Source organism: Hoplias malabaricus, chromosome 16, assembly GCF_029633855.1.
Source record: "Hoplias malabaricus isolate fHopMal1 chromosome 16, fHopMal1.hap1, whole genome shotgun sequence".
In the NCBI taxonomy this organism is placed as follows: domain Eukaryota; kingdom Metazoa; phylum Chordata; class Actinopteri; order Characiformes; family Erythrinidae; genus Hoplias; species Hoplias malabaricus.
In genome coordinates, this window is record NC_089815.1 from 25,302,667 (window position 1) to 25,324,087 (window position 21,421).

General features: G+C 39.5%; 1 protein-coding gene across 9 annotated transcripts; it reads left to right on the plus strand.

The window, feature by feature from the left end:
• The first annotated feature begins 3,618 nt into the window (after positions 1-3,618).
• elovl1b (ELOVL fatty acid elongase 1b) lies at positions 3,619-21,415 on the plus strand. 9 transcript variants are annotated; one of them, XM_066646942.1, is made up of 10 exons: positions 3,619-3,703; positions 13,422-13,520; positions 15,680-15,902; positions 17,900-17,998; positions 18,407-18,597; positions 18,853-18,933; positions 19,268-19,324; positions 19,403-19,508; positions 19,971-20,107; positions 20,625-21,415. In XM_066646942.1, exons 4-10 carry the CDS (start codon positions 17,932-17,934, stop codon positions 20,958-20,960), a joined length of 975 nt encoding a protein of 324 aa, XP_066503039.1. In that variant the 5' UTR covers positions 3,619-3,703; positions 13,422-13,520; positions 15,680-15,902; positions 17,900-17,931; the 3' UTR covers positions 20,961-21,415. The 9 variants fall into 9 exon arrangements, with proteins under 9 accessions (XP_066503039.1, XP_066503036.1, XP_066503042.1 ...); XM_066646944.1 differs by lacking the exon at positions 3,619-3,703 and adding an exon at positions 3,724-3,738; XM_066646939.1 differs by lacking the exon at positions 15,680-15,902 and having other exon boundaries at positions 3,620-3,703; positions 20,625-21,414.
• The last annotated feature ends 6 nt before the right edge of the window (positions 21,416-21,421 follow it).

Here is a 21,421-nt window from a genome sequence, read left to right on the forward strand (position 1 = left end):
AAAGTTAGGACAGAAGCATGTTTACCATTCTGTTACATCACCTTTCCCTTAAATTACACTTTTTTAATTCTATTTGGGACAAATGACACACATTTTTGAAGTTTTGAGAAACAAACTTAGCTGTTAGACTGTGGTTACTGTCGTCTGGTTCTTATCTTCATGATGCACCATTAGCAGAAGTGCTTTCTGTGACAGAGAAAATGGCTGATGTTGTTGTAGTTCTCCTGCTTAGAAATCAAATGCACTCTGGTAGAGTTAAATAGTGTCCCATTAACACATGCCATTAGCTTATTTTCTGATTGTATAAACACCTGGGAAGGCTTCAATGCAGTGTTCAAAAATATATATTAAGTTCATGGTCACTGTTTTCTTCAAAAGAAACAAAATTAAATTTGCACATTTCATCTCAAAAGCCATCTAAAAACACCAAGTGTGAAAATATACCATAAACAACTGCTCATCAAGCATTTCTTCTGAAGTAAACAGGTTGTTAATGGTATTAACAGGTAATTTACTCGTCTAGAATGGCTTCACACACACAAACTGTATCATTGTTGTGAGAAATCAATGTCACATTAATGAGGTCAGGTACTGATGTTGGATAATTAGTTCTGGATCACAAATCCACTCCAATTTAAGCTTAGTGCTGGACAATATCCTCATTTACATGGAAAATCACAGTTCAAAATGCTGTGTAGTCCAAGACTAGGATTAATCCCTGTCTGGGAAACTACCCCATTATGTAAGCAACAAAAAGGCTGAACTATTAATATCCAGCAGATGGAGACATTTCCTCTTCAAACCGGAAGCAGTTTAAAATGGGAGGATTTTGGACTCTACTTTAGGTTATACGGTTTTGTGTTTCTTAGTTCCCACATCTGTACGTAATTAGGCCTTTAAAATAAAAATGTAAAGGGAAAACGTAGGGTATTTTTTTACTTAAATAGATTTAAAATAAAAAATAAACGGAAAAAGAATAAGAATTGTAAAAAAAAGAAAAAGAAAAGAAAATGTGCATTGCTATATACACACATTGACTCTAGCCTCTTGTGAATACTCAGTTTTGGACTAAGATGATATCAGATTAACACTCTTGCGTTTTGTTTTCTAAGCAAAGGAAGTGAAACTAGCCAAACCCGCAAAACCCAGTGTTGCACAAATAACCTTGCTGTAAGATCATATGAACTATGACCCACTTATTAATGAAAAAGGAATATGTGGTAATTTAACACATGACCATGCCACAGAGGATGTGACACTGACAAGTACTGAAACAAAAATAAAAAAGGAAAATAGAGTAAGAATTAAAATTTTGTCCTGAGGATATTATTCCAGGATGACTGTTATCATCTCTTCTAGCATATTACCCCATTTCAATAATATTGTGGATTACATTATATCGAATTCTTCATTATATACTTACCCAATGAAGGTGTAATTGACTAAGGAGGCACAACACTGTCCATTCTAATAATACAAAATCAATTCCAGAATTTGGGCTCATGGATAATTATAGATATGATCGTAGACATTTTCGTGTGTGTGTGTGTGTGTGTGTGTGTGTGTGTGTGTGTGTGTGTGTGTGTGTGTGTGTGAGTGAGTGAGTGAGTGAGAGAGAGAGAGAGAGAGAGAGAGAGAGAGAGAGAGAGAGAGAGAGAGAGAGAGAGAGAGAGAGAGAGATAGAGATTGATTTCTGGTGCACGCTCAGTCAAGGCTGGGTTACATGTGGATGATTTACAGGCCCCAACCAGGTGTTTGAAAATCAGATGATGATGATTCTAAGCTGTCTCCATTTGTGGAAAGCTTACCTTCATCTGTAAACATAAGCTTAAACATTAACCAATTGAAATTCTTTCACCTTGTATTAAGATCTATTAAAAACATCAAGATCAGTACAGGACCACTCATCCTTCTGAATGGGTCGGCATGCAGCCAAATGCCAAAGAAACAAAAAATTACAGAAGGCTGTATTATATTAGGACACGATACATAATACACAGCTGTAAGACTAAAGCTCAGACAAAGAATCCATGTACATCCTAAACATAGCTTTTAGGCTGCTAATGTGTCTAAGACCCAAACTATTCCAACAATTAGTCAAACATGCTTCTAGGTATTTCTTATCAGTTCTGCTGATCAATACCCATCTTTCAATGCGTACAATTTCAAAACTCTTAAATCCCTGTTGGACAAATGCCTATCTTCCTGAACATGAAAGATCTAGTGATAAAAGGCCTACGTAAACATTGTAATCAGAACTTTCCATTTTTTAATATAAGTAATTTAATTAATTTCACCTCTAGACCAATGAACATATTCTTTTTGTAAATTTAAATGTAAAGTATATGCACATATGTACACTATGAATATTATCCAGCATTTCTTCTGAAAGGTATTAATACTGACTTCTGAGAAAGTTTTACACTAGATATTGGAATATTCCTGGGCTGATTTTATTGCATCCAGCCATGTAGTGAGGTCAGGTACTGATATTGGATTAATAGTTAGGATATTTTATGGATGGGCTCATTGTAGAAAATGCAGTTACTGCCCTCTTCCTGATGCTTGGCACTGAGCATAGAAGCCAGAGCATCTATTGTTCAGTGTACATTAGCATACAAAATGTATCTAGCTATAAGAACAGTGTCATCAATTTGGTGTCCCTTAAAGCAGGTTAATTCACTCATCATAAGAATTGATGGTGTATTAATTGTTTGAGAAGATTAGGTCACTTTATGTATTTAAAGAAAACGCTACTGTGATGTCCTTGACTGATCACCTGTGTAATGGAGCTGTGCAATTTATATAGCAGTCCTGCCTTCATCTTTCTCTCCTGACCACCCACTTTCCGGTGGCTCAGGGCTGAGTCAGAGCTTAGAGAAAGATCAAGGGGCAATTATTTTGTCCTTTGGGAGCCTCAGGAAGGGTCCTGCATCCGGTAAGTCTGTTTATTTGGGGAGTAGGTGGAAAAGATTCATGTTGCAGGGTCTCCATCGGGAGCTGTTCTCACTCGAGGATGACCTTTTCATTTTGGTTACTTTCATTTCTTGCTAACTAGAGAGAGAGAGAGAGAGAGAGAGAGAGAGAGAGAGAGAGAGAGAGAGAGAGAGAGAGAGAGAGAGAAGAAAATGTGGACCAATAAATCAAATGTGTTTAACAGAGTGGACAGTGATAGGACTGCTGTGTCTAATCCAATCATAACAGTGCAATACACACACCACCACAATAATAGTGTCACCGCACTGCTAAGAATGGAGCACCACCACAACCGTACCTGCTATCTGGGGAAGATCAAGGTGAAAAATTGGGCTAGCAAAAACCACCGTCTAGAACTTCCCCTGCACCTCTATGGTTAGGGAAGCTGATAAAATGGACGATGACTGTAGGGGCTTTAATCAGTATAAATATACGGTTTAAAGCGTCCCTAAACGCGACTGGAATTCCTTGTCTCCGGTCTTTGAAGCAGCATCACACATGGACTCGTCCATTTCTCGCGGAAATGTGAAGTTTTGAAAGAAGTCCCAATCTTTTCAGTAGACCCGCCTCTTCTGCGATACGATTGGCTACGTTGCGTCACTAGTGCCGCTCTGATTGGTTGACTGACACTGTGTCCGTCTGTCTTGCAGGTGTTGCTCGTGAGTAGCTCGAGCTTGCGGGTTGTGTCTCCGCCATCAGCGAGAGGAGGGAGAGAAGTGGTGGGCAGGTGAGTGGAGATCGGGTTTTTACCTCAGAAACACGGTATTTATTCCCTTATTCTTCCATTCCCTCTTCTTTCAGTGAGATTGGTTTAATGTGTGTTTTGTACGCGCCCAAAAACGGGTACAAAGGAGAAGTTTGAAAAGGAGAAGTGGGGGGTGGCCAGCGCAACGTTATGATATTATCGCGATAAATGACTTCACCTCACGCTTTTGTATCAAACCGTTGTATCTCCAGATAGTAACTACACAGTATAAGAAGTCTAAAATCATCCATAATTTCGAATGGAAATGTAGTCTGTATTTTATCAAGTACTGGTGGAACTTTCCATGGACCATTCACCATAAAAAGTGTTACACAATGGAAATACAAATTTCTGTTGGTGAAGATATTATGGGCATCTTGAAAACGTGTAGAACACAGTACTGAGTCTAGTTCATTGACAGTCTTAAGGGGAAGGAGCTAAAGAAAAAAAACTCTATTTTGTTTGTATTATGCCGTGTCTTCAGTGATGTGATGTGATGTGATGTTTTTCCATGTCGCCCACTCATAGTCAGGGGTTCAGTTTTTGTGGTTCACTGCAAATCACATGTATGTGTTCTTATTGCTGTGGTAACTGAATACTCTTAAGACTGCCCACCATGTTTGCAGACATCTTTTAGGCCACAGTTCAGTTGGAAATGTCAAGGTGACTTTACCCCTATTACAGTGTTTAAACAGAAACGTAAAGACTAACCATGAAACCTGTCTAGTTAAAGAGAGACCTCTCACTGCTCTGATTCTGGAAACTAGGCTGGTTTGTCTCGCACATGTGTTTAAAGCATTTGAAACAACTTCAGTTCTCATAAAGATAAGTGTCCAAACAGATCTGCATGGTTGATGGAGTAAAGGAAGTGCTCACACTTATTAAACTTCAACCTGATCTTTACACAGCATGTCTTGAGCAAGAGACACAGCATTCTGTCCCTTAATGTTGTGAAAGACCCTGTCATTACTGACTGTAGATGAGTGACATCTGTCCAGTCCACCCATGATCAAAATAACCATACATACAGTAATTGTAGTTCAATAGCAAATGGAGAAACACAAATTCTCCTGATTCCCAAAGTCATCATGATTTGCTTTTGTCTCTTTTAGACCGTACCAGTTTGGTATGTGTTAGTTGTAAGGTTTGACATTGCTAAGTAGTGCTATATTTGCTGTAGGGAAAAAGCTAGCTATATGTTTAAGTGTGACACAGAATTTAATTTCAACCATCGGTAACTTCTTTAGGTGGAAAATTTCAGATAAATTTCCATGCAAACTTTAACTTGGGTACTCTGGAAATATTCCAAAATGTAAACTTTCCATGGAAATGTTGGGAACTTTATGAATATTTGGGAAGTAATAGGAAATATTGGATAATTTTAAAGGAACTATATCATACACTTTCATCAGTGTACACTTTTTTTTTTTTTGCCAACAGCCGACATGGAGGCATAACAATACAAATAATACCAACTATGACCCATATGATGTCATAGTTGATGCCCCTGGCATTCTTCTGTTGACAAAATGACAAAGTCTAAAAACATTAAAACCAATGGTCTTCAAAGTGTTAAATAAAGTATTAATTATTGGTTACAGAAACCCACTGAGGCAAAAAAATTTAGGTAGCTATCCTTGGTAAGCTAAACTCTTACTAACCTTGGTAAACTAGTCTCTTAAATTAAATTACTCATAACGTTTTTCATATTTACCAGACAGCAAGCAACTGCGAGCTTACACCTTGATTTAATAGTTGCTTAAATGTTTGTGTTATTACTGTCAATACAAATATGAACCTCGTCAAAACTTACCTGACTTTAGGTAGTCCTTTGGTCCAAATGTCTGCTTTCAGTAGTGGTGAGTGTCAGGTTTCTAGAAATCATCTGGATATATGCTGTACATGTGATGGAGGAATGAACAGTGCAGGGGTGTGGTCTCAGTAGCCCTTCAGTGTGTAATGTGCCATGGGCCTGGGATTGAGGAGTCAGTTTTGATGTCAACCTGTTTTGGTATCATATCTAATTATTTTAGCCAAGATTATGCGTCAGTATATTTTTTTTACCAACTGTATGTAAGTTTCTCACATTTGGCTTTGAATATTCCCATTAATTTTCGTTAATTCCCATAATTACCCGTTAATTCCCATGGTAAATTTCCCAACTTTATAAATTCCCAGAATTTTGCAACACTAATCTTGTTTCTTCATAGCTATAGTGATCTACTAAACAAAGCTCTCGTGATCAGAACAAAACAAACAACAACAAAAGAAAACATAAAAACAAATTAGCTCTTCCTTTTGTGAAATAATGAGATTTTTATAGTAATTTATATAATTTATAGTAAGTTATATACGATACAGAAATAGAATGACATTTGGATGCTTGTTGTTGGTAAATATCTGTAATTTGCACCACGCAGGGCAAATGGAAACCCTTGTACAGACTCAGTGTATTTACTTGAAAATGTGCCTAAATACAGTTAATCAGCCTGAACACGACTGACCTCTTTCTGGGCTGCTACTTGGGGTACAGCATTTAATATATTTTTGAAACTTGCCTTGTGTGTATTTTTGGTGCTTCACCCAATCCCCCCCCCCAAAAAAAAATCCAACCACCAATTCAGTACAGGCATTTGTCCTGCTGGTGCAACTGAATGGAGTCATGTGACTATAAAATCCGATGCACAAGGTAAAAAATTAGTGGATCTGAATTACGTTAATGCTGAAGTGAAGCCTAATGTGCCCTGGCAGTGTTACCCCACCTGACGGCCAGATTGGCTGCTGAACTTTGATCTTGGCAACTGAAAATTAATATGGCTCCAACTTTTTCATTAAAGGCTTGTTTAGACAACATCTTTGCAGGTCATTCTGTAATCAAGATTGATTATAGGCCTCTGTGCTTGTTTAATTGCTTTGCAGCATTTGTAGACACTAATATATAAAGGATATTGAAGCTATTATGAAGGAAAATCATGTCCCCTGCACAACCTGTCTCTACAACATTGTCCTTTTAAAAAGATTGATGGCATTGATGCTGTATTACAAACTTTCTCATATCTCCAGACAATTAACCATTCAGTTGTTACCATTAGCACTCATACCAGAGGCTAGGCATTCCTGGCTCACACAGCATCATTCCACGAATAGTAGAATAATGACTAAGGTCTGCTCTGCACTGTTCAGCTGGTTCTTTTTGTCTCTTTTCAGCAGAATCTTCTCTGAATTTAGTTGACTATGTCATATTTCATCAGATTAAAGAAAGTCCTTACTCCTTACATAAACATGTCATGGAGAGGCTCTTGTTCCCCCACTGTCACATGCTCTAAAATATAGATATGGTACTTATCAGTCAACTGATTAATGCTGAACTTCTCATCTCTGCAGTTGAGGGCATCTAGGGCAGAGACTGGGCAGAAAATGTCTTGCACATTACACTGGCAAAGCGATAAAGGCCTGTTTGCACATGTCCAGTGATTAACCAACTGGATTTAAGATAATGCTTTTGTTTGCTGAGCCGGAGTGTACATGGGTGAGTGAGTGTAATGACTGGGCTGGCTTTAAGCATGATTAGTATGAGTTTAAGTATATTGATGACCATGTATGAAAACTTTGTTTTGCCTTGAACACAGATATGGAGCAATAACTTTTGGTAGGGTTGCAAAATATGAGAAATTTCCCATGGGAATTAACAGGAATTAATAGCTAATTATGGGAATATTCAAAGACAGTTATACAGTTGGTAAAAAAAATATATACTAAAGCATAATCTTGGCTAAAATAATTAGATATGATACCAAAACATAGTGTCATAGAACAGCAAAGCTGAGTCCTCAATCCTAGGCCTTTGGCACATTACACACTGAAGGGCTACTGAGACCACACCCCCTGCATGGTTAATTCCTCCATCGCATGTACAGCATATATCCAGATGATTTCAAGAGACCCGACACTCACCGCTACTGAAAGAACACATTTGGACAAAAGCACTACCTAAAGTCAGGTAAGATTTGACAAGGTTTGTAATGACAGTAATAGCATTGAAACATTTAAGCAACTATTAAATCAAGATGTAAGCTCACAGTTGCTTGCTGTCTGGTAAATCAGAAAAGCTTAATGAGTAATTTAATTTAAGAGACTAGTTTAAGGCTAGCAAGAGGTTAGCTTAGCAAGGTTAGCTTCCTATATTTTTTTGCCTCAATGGGTTTCTGTAATCAATAATTAATACTTTTTAACATTTTGAAGACTGTTAGCTTTAGTGTTTTTACACTTTGTCCTTTTATTCAACAGAAGAATGCCATGTGCATCAACAGACATATTATGTGTCATACTTATTTTTTGTATTGTTATGCCTTCATGTCCCCTGTTGATATTGATGATGGTGTATGATATAGTTCTGTTAAATGATCTTATGTTTTCTATTAATTCCAATAAGTTCCCAAGGTAAAGTGGAAATGGAAATTTTTATGGAAACTGGTAATTTACTGGAAATTTATCGGAAATCGTCCACTCCTTTGCAACGTTACCCGTTGGTGCTTGCTTTGTGTATGTTGTTACTATTTGTCTTTATACGACGCTGTCATAGCATGTTAACAAATGTTTCATTCTACCATTGCTTCAAAACTAAATTAGAGCATGCCTTTAGAGTCCAGTGAGCATCACACAACAGTGCTTTGTTATTGACTTCATTGTTTTCTATGCTGGTGTTTTTTGTGAGGGACAGTGAAGGAGAACATTTGAAATATGAGAGCTTGTACTGAGGTCAGAGCGGCTCATTATGTGCTTGCACCCCTTGTGCTGCTTAAAGCCCATGTGAAAAGTGTTATTTTTCTTTTCATATCATTAATATGATTTATAAAATTATATTGCCATCACACCTAATATTTTGGTCAGGACTTCAATCACCTCAAGGTTGTGCAGTGTTGAATTGGAAAACCTGTTAGCCTGGCCTTTTCCTAATTCAGAGTAAACATGAAAGACATGGTGTTTTTGTGACTGGCCTCAGGGGAACTTGTCAGCACCTGAACATTTTGAAGAGAAGAACAAACTAAGACTGCATTTCCGAGCTCAGGTTCATGGCCACTGTGTTGAATGACACAGTTCAAACAAGTTTTTCCATCCTTCTTGCTTCCAATGGAATGTGAAAAAAATATTTAAACCTCAATCAAGCACTTATGTAATGTTTATAGCTGAGCTTGCATATCGAGTAGGAAAATAGCAGCTTTATTGACTTCTTCGTGGAATTCTTGTCCAGAATTTTGCTAACTTCTGGACTCCTGTTGTCTTAAATATTTTGCCTGCGTATACATTCCAAAGCATTAAGTGCTCAGGCTAATGTACTACTGAAGCATATGCTTGACATGATAGTTCAGGTCAGTGAAAAGATATCAAAACTGTTATCGGTGTAATTGAAATCTGCATTTTAACTGACCATCCTCTGAGTTCTAGTCTCATAAATTCTTTTGATAATTCACTGTTTAGATGTATTATTTTTACAGATTTATTTCCGCTATGTTCTCGGAAGTAAAATTTATATATAAATATATAACGAAACAAACTTATTTGGAGTAATACCACATACCCTGGCTACATAAAGTTAAAAAATAAACATAAAATGGATTTGCTGTAGCCTTTTTATTTATATGAATACACCAGTATTGTAAATGTAATATTTATGTGCATATACAGTGGAACCTCTACCTACGAACTTGATCCGTGCCCGTGGTAAGTGGAAAAGTTCGTTTCTTGAGTCAATTTTCCCCATTTAAAATAATGGAAAAGCAATTAATGGGTTCCAGCCCCCACCCCGAAAGTCACCCTTTTTGCACTGATATATGTTTACAACACTCTCAAATTAGTAAAAAAAATACATGTAGCATTACTACAAATAAAAAAAGAAATACAGTGGTAACAGTAATAAAAAAGAAATAAAAGTTGTAAGTGGTTACAAATCGCTACCTTGAAGACGTGACGACTGGCTGGAGGAGTAACACAGGCACTGGCTGTATGACGGGAGGTGGGGGGTGGGTGGAATAACGGAGAGTAGGTGGTGAATGTGGGGAGACGAAGCGTAGATACGGCTTAACTTAGCACGAATTTCGATGTCTGCTATTTACACTAATGCTAAATTGCTAAAGCTACAATGTGCTAATCTTAAAAGCTCACTCCAGTCTGGGCGCTGGGAGACTCACCTATTGGGGTCAGTGGCCATTTCCAGCTGCCGACTCGGCGGAGGCTCGGGTTCGTTTCTAGAGTCATGGTTCGTTGGTGGAGGCAAAAAATATTCAAATACCCGGTTCGTGTCTTGGAAAGTTCGTTAGTAGAGGCGTTCATTAGTAGAGGTTCCACTATATGTTGATCTCGATGCATAAACAATTCATGAAGCCTACTATAATTAATTTTATTTAAAATCTACTACTAATAGAATAGGATTATGATATTATCATGCATTCCTTAAAGCCAAATATTTCTCTCACACACACACACACACACACAGTCACTTGTGAAAACATAAAGCTTATTATTCGCAACCTAGCCTTTTGCACTCTACACCAGGTGTTCTTTATAGTGCTCAACCTCCCACTGTTTTTGTTTGGTCTTTTTTTTTTTTTTTTTTTTGGGAACTTGGCCTAACACAAACTTTAATTTATATGTTTATTTAAAAAGGCTTATAATACTTTATTGCTCTTCATGAGCCTCTGAGGTTCTTTAGTCAACTTGTTGTTATTAAAGAAAAAACCGGAACAGTCCAAAAGACAGATTGTTCACATTTTTTTAATTTTATTGGGAGCAAGGGGAGGGTTGGATGTTTTCAAGTGTGGCCTGCTCTGCTAGCAGCTCGAAGGTGGGGCAGAGAGTGAAAATAGGGAACAGCTTTCTCTCTCGTTCTGCTCATCCCCGTCTCTCTCTTTCACACATGCGTGCACACACACACACACACACTTATCCTCTGGGAGTAGAGAGTCTGGTCTGACAGGCTCTAGCTGTCTGAGAAACCGAATTGTTTGTATTGTACATGTGAGTTTATCTCAGTGGAAACCTAACACCCGATACCCTCGCTCCCTCTCCCTCAAGACGGTCCCTTCCCAGAGAAAGTCCATCCTTTAAGCCTACTACAATTACTTACTGTTGCTCTTCTTACTTTCACCCTGTTCTTCTCTGGTCAGGACCAACATAGGATCAGCACAGAACAGGTATGATTTGGGTGCTGGACCATTTGAAATTTATAGTGTGTTATGCCGGTCCAAGTGGATCAGACACAGCAGTGCCTCTGGAGTGTTTAAATGCTGTGTTCACTCACTGACAACTCTGTTAGACACACCTACCTCGTTGGTCTGCCTTGTAGAATAAAATTCGGAGACATCATCTGTTTTTTCACCAGTGGACACGGATGCCACCCACACAAACCTTTAACACCACCATCATGCATCAATGTATGCAGAGCAACAGATGGAGTACAGTGAATATAGAAATGGCTGGTTGGTATAATTTTATTGCAGCTGAACAATAAATATCTTACCCTTGTGCCTTAATTAATAACTTTATTAAATCCACTTGTCCCATTGTTTGTGATGGGCACCAACAGCATGCGTTAAATTCACGGTAATTCCAGGGACCTTCTTTATAGTTGTTATCATGTTAATGATTTACTCGCATCAGTGTAACGTTTGTAAAACAGTTATTGATGGGAATAGTTTCATGTCATTGCACAGGATCTAAAACATCTAAAAAATCTCTCCTTTTAATGACGTCATGACTATTATGAGCAATGTAGGTATTGCCCGATACATCTGTGGCAGTGATGGTAGGATAATATGATTGGCATTTTAATCTTTTGTTACTCAGGCTCCATACTGTTCCAAGATTATTTGATAATCGCTGATGTTTGTTTCTGGTCTAGTGGTTCGGTGTTATAGTGGTCAGCATAGCATAGCCGCTAACTGATGGCTCAGTCCAGAATAATGATTCGAAGACAGCTCTGTGTGTTTTAGAGGCGTGTATGTGGTTATAGATGCTGGCTTTGTGTTTGAGGGTGTGTTTTTTCCCCCCTCCCCGCCCCAAACTCCTCCAGGCAGCTGGTGCAGTACAATAGGCCTCTTCACTATAACAGTGTGGCTACTGATTTCTCACCCTCAGCTGGTGAATAATACTATGGGCGCAGGCCGGGAAGAAAGCTGTGGGCCAGTCCATGCTCCTCGGTTAACCCTTGGGTATAAGGTTTGGTTTCAGTTTGTGATGTGTTGGGGGACTCCTGCTACCCCTATCCACTTCTATACCAGCGTATCGTAGCTGTCTAATGAAAGACGTCTATCTCTAAACCAGTATATTCTAAATAATTTTGGAGAATTTCATACAATGTGAATCATAGCTATGTTTAAATTATGCAGTAAACTAATTATGGACAAAATGGTGATGCATGATTATCACTGGAGAGTGACGACATGCAAAAACTGCTTTTCTATAAGGAAAGTTCAATATTGTGCAAACACTTATGACAAGGCAAATATGACCTTGCTAATATTAATAATTATGGCCCATCTGAATCTGCACAAATAAATGTAATTGGAAGGATTATTATTGGTTCTATAGAGAACCAAGTTGAAGAGTGATTTGTGACTGAGGAACCTTTCAATTAAAGAACTGGTAAATCATTTACATGTTATACACCAACCTGAGGGTCCCTACTAAAACATTTGAATTGAACAAATGTGGAGGGTTTTAAAACTGTAAAAAGAACCTTTGTACTCTCATTTACATAAATGATTTGTGGGAGAAATAAATGAATAATTTAACTTGGGGATGTCCAGTTTGGCAACCACCGTTTTAAGTAGTTTAAGGTGATTCACCCATTACATAGTGCCAAGTTCTGGTAATTTAATGTTAACAGTGTAGTCATCCTTCAAAATTCTCTTCAAATAAGCATTTCCTTCCTTTACTGCATAATGGTGATAAATATTTCAAGCAGAATTCAACTCTGAATTTTTTACTAGTTACCCATTTATGGTTGTAGCATAACTATGGAAATGAGGATAGGGTGGGATCCTTGGGGCAATTTGCTAAGAAACCACGGCAGTGGCCGATCCATGTTCAGATCCATTTTTAACTGTCAGTTTAATGTGTAAATCTGTACTGGCTCAGCAAGAGTACACCTGCACTGTGTAGTGATTTCCACATCAGTCTCTCTTGCTTACTTGGTGGGGAAAACCAAAAACTGGATCCTGAAAAGTGACCCCACCCCATCCCTGGTGGAAACTACGCACATGCCAGAGTAGGACAGGATGGGATGGGATAAGAGCAAGGAGGCGGGGTGTTTTGAGGAGAGCAGGAACGCCTTTTTTAGCCTCAGCCTGTCAGCGTTTAACCAGCCACTCACATTTCTTTCCTGTTTGATCACCATTGGATAAAAAAGAGCTTGCTCTGCTACACTGAAATTCTTCTTGCCCTTGCTCTCACTCGTTTACACTTCGAGCGCACACACACACTCGCGCATGCACTCACACACAGCTCCTTTTTCCTCTCTCCCTCTCTCGCTCACACTCTGTTTGTGAGCCAGTTATTCATCCACTGGGTGAGTCAGGGTGGGAGGAGACTGAGGCCAGCAGTACCAGTCACCCCGGAAAATCTTTCTTTCTTCCCTTTTTCTGTCTGTTTTTCCTTTTCTCTTTTTCTCTGTCTCTTCAACCATCTCTCTGCTGCTGTCCAGGTCTCATTTGTCATCAATATCAGGAGAGCAGGATTGTTTTGGCACCCTGGAACTGTAACAGCTTCTGAAGGGGGGGAAAAAAGGGGAAGTTGCCCAAAGGTAAGTGGAAGTTTTTACTACCCACTAAGGACTTTTCAGGTGTAAAAACCCCACCCCTTATCACATTTCAAAACTTTCCCTTTCTATTGCCACCTTTTCAGGCAGCGTAATGCATTGTATTCTGGGTGTTTTAGAAGGTTGCTGGGTGATGGCTTTCTTTCCTTCTCCACGCCGTTTGTTTTAAATGAGTAAGACTGTCTTTCTAGCTGTCACGCCCCATTAACAGACACCGTTGCATGTGTTTGCCTAATAACCTCACTGGCTTGATTCTCCCAGATACTCTCCCCTCCCTGTGTTCATCATTAACTCTAAACCATGGGCAGTTTTTTCCACTGCATGATTCATTGACAGGATGCAGGTTACTGCAACTATCCTTAGCCTCACCACTTACTTAATGTTTAGTGGCCTTAGTTTAGACATGAAACACAGAGCTGTCAAAACAAGCTAGGTAAGGATTCTGTGAAATGTTGTGGTTTGGCTGATCTCACTAAGGGGTTAGGATTCTCTTTATGGCGTTCCCTGATGGACGATAATCACATGATGGGCTTGCACAGATCTGGGTGGTTCCCCTGTCTCTATTGGCAACTATGTCATTTCACGCCTGACAGTGAAGGGCCAAAGGGCTTGTGCCTGGACGGTACATTGGTCGGTATTTGTACACGTTTGCTGTTAATTTGTTGTTTTAAACATATAACGGGATGGAAACTTTGCCACTGTCAGAAGACAGATGGAACTGGATGATTTCTTACTTAGTGAAGTAACAGTTTCAGGGTTTATATGGATCAAACAACTATGTGTACATCTTGCTTAATTCTGTTAACTTGTTGCAAAAGATTAATCAAGTACAGTGCGGATTAGTTTGCTAGACACTTGTGCTGCAATCATCTGGATTAATCTACACCAGAGGCTTTTGAAGCTGTAGATGCTGTGTGTTTGTGTGTGGTGTACACTTCTGTTAGAACCTGTTCTAGCTTTTGCATGAATCTGCCGCTGTGAAACTTTGGGACAGTCACCCCGGCTGGTGCCGAGAGGGGTTTGAACTCTAATGACTCTTTCAGCTTGTGAATTTGTGAGGAATTAATTGTTCATACCCCGTCCTCTGCTTTTAACAATGGCGTGAGAGTAGGAGTGCACAGTCCACTGAGTGCACTGGTGTACATAACCCTTAATGCTAAATATTTTGTTTGAATCTTGATATCAAACTAAGATTTGTAAGATACACTTTAATCCCTGTTTGGAGCAAAAAGCTAACAATGGATCTTTGTTTTTTTGCATCGTATATAGTAACGTGCATTTTTGACTTCCCAGCAAGCCTTGTTTAAAATAAACAATATTTCATTTAATAGTTTTTTTTTCGTACACGTATTAGCTTAACGATTTGTAAACCTCTGCTTAAGTGAAACCCGAATTTAGTTATCATCCCATGCCTAATTTGACCAGTCAGTCCTTTGTCAAATACAACTTTACAAGCTAGAGTTGTCTGTCATGAGCCCTTTTAATTTCAGAGTTGTTTATTGCATATTTTGCAGTGAGATATGCAGAATAGATGTCCTGGTTTGGTTATAGTTCAGTTGATAAAACTTAAACATGCTGCTACTCAATTGTCACAATCTGATAACACACCACAGGCTTCCTCCTCTTACATCATCCTTTCAGGAATTCCTCTTTGCTGTTGTGGTGCTCTAATATTTTTGTGACGTGCTTTCTGCAGAACATGATGTTACCATGATATACATTTCATGTCTGAGTGTGCAGAGACTGTCCAATCAGTTCAGATGAGGGCAGGTGTTTTTAGGTATGTGAATGTGTGAATGAGCTTGGTACGTGGTACGCACGGATCCTGAGATTAGAGCGTCTGCTGATTAGTTTTTTGTTGTCCAGGATGTTGAGCACACTCAGAAGGAGGTGTTCAAAATTCTAAGATTAGAGATGAAGGTCAAACTTAATCTATTAATTTCAAGAAGCCATGAATCTTGCATGTATTGCCCAATATTATAGATTCATAAGCACTGTCACTGCTGATATCTTTTGGTGACACTCTTGGTGTGGATTATAGATATTTGTTTTATTTGCTGTGTGCTATTAAATTACTTTATTTCTGGGTTTCCTTCTGGGTCGTCTTCTCTGCAAGGCTGAGGAATGTTGCCACTTTTTTTCAGTTACAGGTGAAAGTGCATCCACTGGGTAAGGTCTGAAAGTGGGTGAACCTGATGACTGTATGTGGCCAGATGTGGGCCAGATGATTCATATCGGCACCTTATGTGGGACCTACGCTAACCATTCCAACAGCGTCTTAGACAGCACACGTGCAACAGTCTGAGGGACTAAAGCAGGCCACTAACACAGCATGTTTAACTGAGATGTGCCAAAGGTTTTTCCATGGTATGAAGTCATTAAGCTATGGAGAGACTCTGTGTTCCATGAAGTTACATGGGGGATATGTAGTGCTACTGTGTTGACATCATGACATATTTAATTCTAAGAGCAATACACTATTTTATGAAACATGCGCTTATTTCTAATCATTTTAATTTATTATAATTATTTGTCATTGCTATTTGGTTATAACCACCAAATGTATTATTACATTCAGTATTTATTTTCTCCACCCTTCGCCTTTATTGCAGCTTTCATTCTTTGTGGGGAAACTTGTTCTGAAATAAATATTACAAGGAACATTTTTCTACACGTCCATATTTCACTCCTGTATGTTGGTCATGGTCCAAGTACTCCTAGATTTGTTTTCTGAGAACACCAGTTACTTCCTTGTTTATCTAGTTGTCCATTCCTCAGTAAAAACAGCTATGTATCCTGTGAGAGCCACAGTGCTGAGCTTCTTGTAGTGGAAGGTTGGGCAGTTTTGGTCCCACTTTAGTTTTTTTAGGGGTCTCCAGTTTTAGGAAATGTCTTTGACTTATTTGAAATGTTGAATGTATTGAAAATAAAATGGAAGCAAAGTTGTTTTGACAGTGATGTGTGGAGGCCACAGAAGGTTAATAAGACAATCCCCCATGTACACAGTATCCTTTGGGTTGTTTATGTGTATAGTAACATTATTACATTATAGCTGACTCTCTGAGCTCAAATTCAGTCCCAGTTTTGTCTTTTCTTCCTTTCTAATATTTTTTCGATTTGAGAGGCTTCACTTAAAGATAAATGGAAATGGCTTGAGTAAACTGGAGTCACGTCATAGGAAGTTGGAGTACTGATGTAACTTGTACTTCACCCTCAGCATTCACACCCTACCAGACTAACCACAGAGATAAATTTTAAAGTCTTTGGTAACACAACTGCAGTTCTGTTGTGATGTTTGTAGTAATGGCAAACTGTTCTTTCAAATCCAGTGGAAAGTGGAAACAGTTGTTGAATATGGTGACTGTAGTACAAAAGATGACCAGCTGTGTTCATGGAGACCTAGAGGTTGGCTACTAGAAAGCCACTGGTGATGTGGGATGAATTTGCACTGTTGCACACCCCTCGTCTTTTCCTCTAGCACAACATCTGCTGCGAATGTGTTTGTTACACTGCAGGATCAAGTGTACTCAGAGCCAGGTCAAAAGTCTTTAAATTGGATTACAGTCTACCCTTGGAGAATTACTCGTCATGCCTTCCTTAAACCACACCTGCACCCCTCCCCTGTTTGCCTAAACCATGGTACTGACTCAGCCAAAGTGATAAGGACAAGCTTTCTTACAGTCCTACCTGCACATACCTCTCCATCGTAACATAATCCATCTTAAAGACTTTTGACCTGGCTCTGAGTACATTTGATCCTGCAGTGTAACAAACACATTCGCAAGAAAAGACGAGGGGTGAGCAACAGTGCAAATTCATACCACAACCTCCCACATCACCAGTGGCTTTCTAGCAGCCAACACCTACGTCTTCATGAACACAGCTGATCATCTTTTCTACTACAGTCACCATATTCAACTATTGTTCCCACTTTCCACTGTGTTTGTCAAAGAAATAATACAGCCTTCTGTAACTTACATCAAGGCGATTTGATTTCCAGAGCTAAAGGTTAGTTCAATTCAAATTCAAACTGTTTATTTCGTTTCTGCTTTTCCCCCCTCCCAGCTGTAGCTCCTCCCCATCAACATCAGACCATGTCTGCTGAGAGGAAGAAAGGAAGGGATGTTGTGTAGTGGGAGGAGGGATATGGGAAAGAAAGAGCAGCCAGAGTCACTAGTTAACATCATGCACATTTTTTTCCAGGCAGGCGTATCACATGGCAGCAGCATGCAGGTCATTATGATGATCATTCACACTGGCTTCTCTCTCTGAATCCTTCCAGAGGGCGTTTTCTCTTTAACCAGAAAAAAAAATCCCCTGTAGGACTAATGAAATAAAGTGTAATTATTTACATTTTTCCACAGGTTATTTTCTTAACTAGAAAGACAAGAAGTCGATGAATATGCTGAACACGGTCACAGACAGAGTGCTGGAAGTGTATGACAAACTCCTAGAATGGAGAGGTATGTTTGTGTAAAACAGTTTTGATAACCTAAGCCCAGAGTCATCCAAGTATCTTTTAAGGCCCTTGTCTTGTGTTTATTTTGGCTTTAACGTGTCTAGATAACTAGGAAGTCCTGCTTTATGAAATACTCACCGTGAAGGCATTAAGCCTAGACATGAATTATAGACCTATCCATGCTCCACCCTCCATTATATTTTCAAAGCAAATGTTGGTGGGTTGGACAAACTGAACAGGAAACCCCCTCCCCCCACGTGGACTGGGGCATGTGTCTGGTTTTCAAAGCATATCCTTTACATGACTCGTCTAGGAAAGGGAAACCCTTTGGTCAAAGTTGTTTGTATCAGATGTATGCGCTCACTCAGTATTAGTAAATGTCTCACTGTGGTTTACTGTGTTTACATCTCAGACCCAAGGCTGAGGGGCTACCCTCTGATGGACAGTCCAGTCAGCATGACTGCTATTCTGCTCGTCTACGTCTTTTTCGTACTGTATGCAGGCCCTTGGATAATGGCCAACCGTAAGCCTTTCCAACTGAAGGGACCTATGATAATCTACAACTTCTCACTGGTTTTTCTCTCTAGCTTCATTGTGTATGAGGTGAGTGTAAAGAAAGCTGTGGGTTACAATGCTTTATCAGTAAGGCAGTACTGGTACAGATTATTGTACATTTACACTGTATTGCATTTAACACCGTGTTATTCAGAGAAACTATATGTGCAGTGGAGGCCAAACCTCACTGTTCAAAGTATTTTGGGGACCTAAAAGAATCAGGCTTGTTTAATACTATAAGAACACTAAACCAAACTTTCACAATACGTATTAATTTTTTGTTTTTATTTTTTTCCCCTCTAGTTCTTGATGTCAGGTTGGCTGACAGGATATACGTGGAGATGTGACCCAGTTGATTACTCTGACAGCCCTCAAGGACTGAGGGTAAGATCAAATGTCTGAGGGTAATTGAGAACCTGCAACAAAGAACCATTTTTGGAGCACTGCTTTCTTGTCCGGAAAGAATAATAATAATAAATAAACCGAACAAATGCTTCAGTGTCCACTTTGTTGTAAATAAACGGCATGAAATAATGCCATTTCAAGTATAAGATACGATTTAAAAACATTCACACATGGTTCATAGTTGCAATTCTCATTTGTTCTATAACCATTACTGTTGTTTGTGTTGAAATGTGTAAACAATTTTTTAAAGCCTTGATTTGCATAAATGACAGCACAGTGCTGTGTATTAAACAAATGTTAAATCATTTTGCAGATGGTCAGAGTCGCCTGGCTGTTCCTTTTCTCAAAGTTCATCGAACTCATGGATACAGTAAGCTGTTTGTGACTATCGTAGTGTGCATGCATTTTTGTGGTTTAGATTTGTTGGTAATTTCTGTTCTTTGTGTAGGTGTTCTTTGTGCTGCGTAAGAAACACAGTCAGATTACATTCCTACACATCTTCCACCATTCTTTCATGCCCTGGACGTGGTGGTGGGGTGTCAGCTTTGCTCCCGGTGAGTGGTTCAGGACCGAAATGTAATGTTAGTTACTGCTTGTAGCTTTGTTATAAAGGCAGTTCACGGTGGGTCCAGAGCCTACCTGGGATCATTGTGCGCAAGGCAGGAATACACCCTGGAGGGGGCGCCAGTCCTTCACAGGGCAACACAGACACACACTCACACCTACGGACACTTTGGAGTCGCCAATCCACCTACCAACGTGTGTTTTTGGACTGTGGGAGGAAACCGGAGCACCCGGAGGAAACCCACGCAGACACAGGGAGAACACACCAACTCCTCACAGACAGTCACCCCACAACCTCCAGGCCCCTGGAGCTGTGTGACTGCGACACTACCTGCTGCGCCACCGTGCCACCTAAGCAACAGTATATGTGTCTCTAATGCTGACCTTTGGTGTTGTTCCAATGTGTACAGTAGTAAAATGGATTGTGTCTGACTTTCTAAATATTTCTCTAGGGGGAATGGGATCGTTCCATGCCATGGTCAACTCTGTTGTCCACGTGATCATGTACTTCTACTATGGCCTCTCTGCAGCTGGACCTCAATTCCAGAAGTACCTCTGGTGGAAGAAATACATGACCGCTATTCAGCTGGTAACTTTATCTCTGACATTCAGCTTCCCCTTAAGGGAACAGTTGTATTGAATTAAGGCGTAATACAGTTTGTTCCCACCCTAATTAGTCTGTTTACACCCATATTTGGCTCACAGTATTCAGTGGTTGTAACAAGATCATGTCTGGCTCTATGAAACTAGTGATTTCCCTGTTAAGTTGTGCTGAGCTGGCCCTCCTTGAACTACAATTATCCTGGGCTGTTATTTTAGTTTTACTTTGAGGTTAAGAAATAATTAGAGACTTGGCAGTCTTTTAATTTTTCTTAGTACTGTTAATGACCTGGTTTAATCAGAAGAAAATGGACCAAACGTGTCTAGGTTGTTTGGGAGCACGCTGACTGATGTTCCTCCAGTCGTCCCAGTAACCGCTGACTAAAACTTCAAAGTGAGGAACATGAAGTCATGGCTACAATGAAAAATACAATGTATAAAGAATTGAGAGTGAAGACTTTCCCCGTTTCAGTTCATTCACATTACTTTCTCTTCTGCTTTTCCAGACACAGTTTGTGCTGGTGTCCCTTCATGTTACACAGTATTACTTCATGGACAGCTGTGATTATCAGATGCCTCTAATCATCCACCTTGTTTGGATGTATGGCACCTTCTTCTTCATCCTCTTCTCCAACTTCTGGTACCAGGCCTACGTGAAGGGCAAGAGGCTACCCAAGAACACAGAACAGCTCAGCCTCAACGGCAAGGCCAGTGGTGCTATTGCTAATGGTGCTTCGATAGTTTCTAATGGTAATGGTGTCCGCCATGAAAATGGCTTAACTAATGGGAAGAAACACTGTGAAAATGGAACCGCCCTCAGTAGTAAGATGAAGAAAGCTTAGATGGACAAGAGAAGAACATCCAAAACGCATGACCACGAGTGCCTGCACAATATGCCATGGATTCCAAAGAGTGTTTTGGGACGGTTTTTCTCACTTCCCATGTATTTTTTTTCCCTTTATTTTGTAATTTTTTTAATAATGCACAAATACATGGGGAGATGAATGAGTCTGGGATCCCTGTTTTGTTAATTTTAATTGTTAATCAAAAAAAAATTAAATACTGAGCACAATGTATGAAGAGAAGAGCAGAGGTGTCGACTGGATATTCTTCACTGATGTTGCTCACGTTGATACGAGCAGAGTGAATGCACTTCTTACTCTCATCCTCACTCAGACTCCCCTATGACAAACAGCACTGTACAGTTGCTCTACGTCAACTTGAGCTCTATCTGTAAATACTGTAGGTTTACTGTCAGAACTAATGGAATTGATACTGTAGGGTTCTAAATTTTTGTTACTCA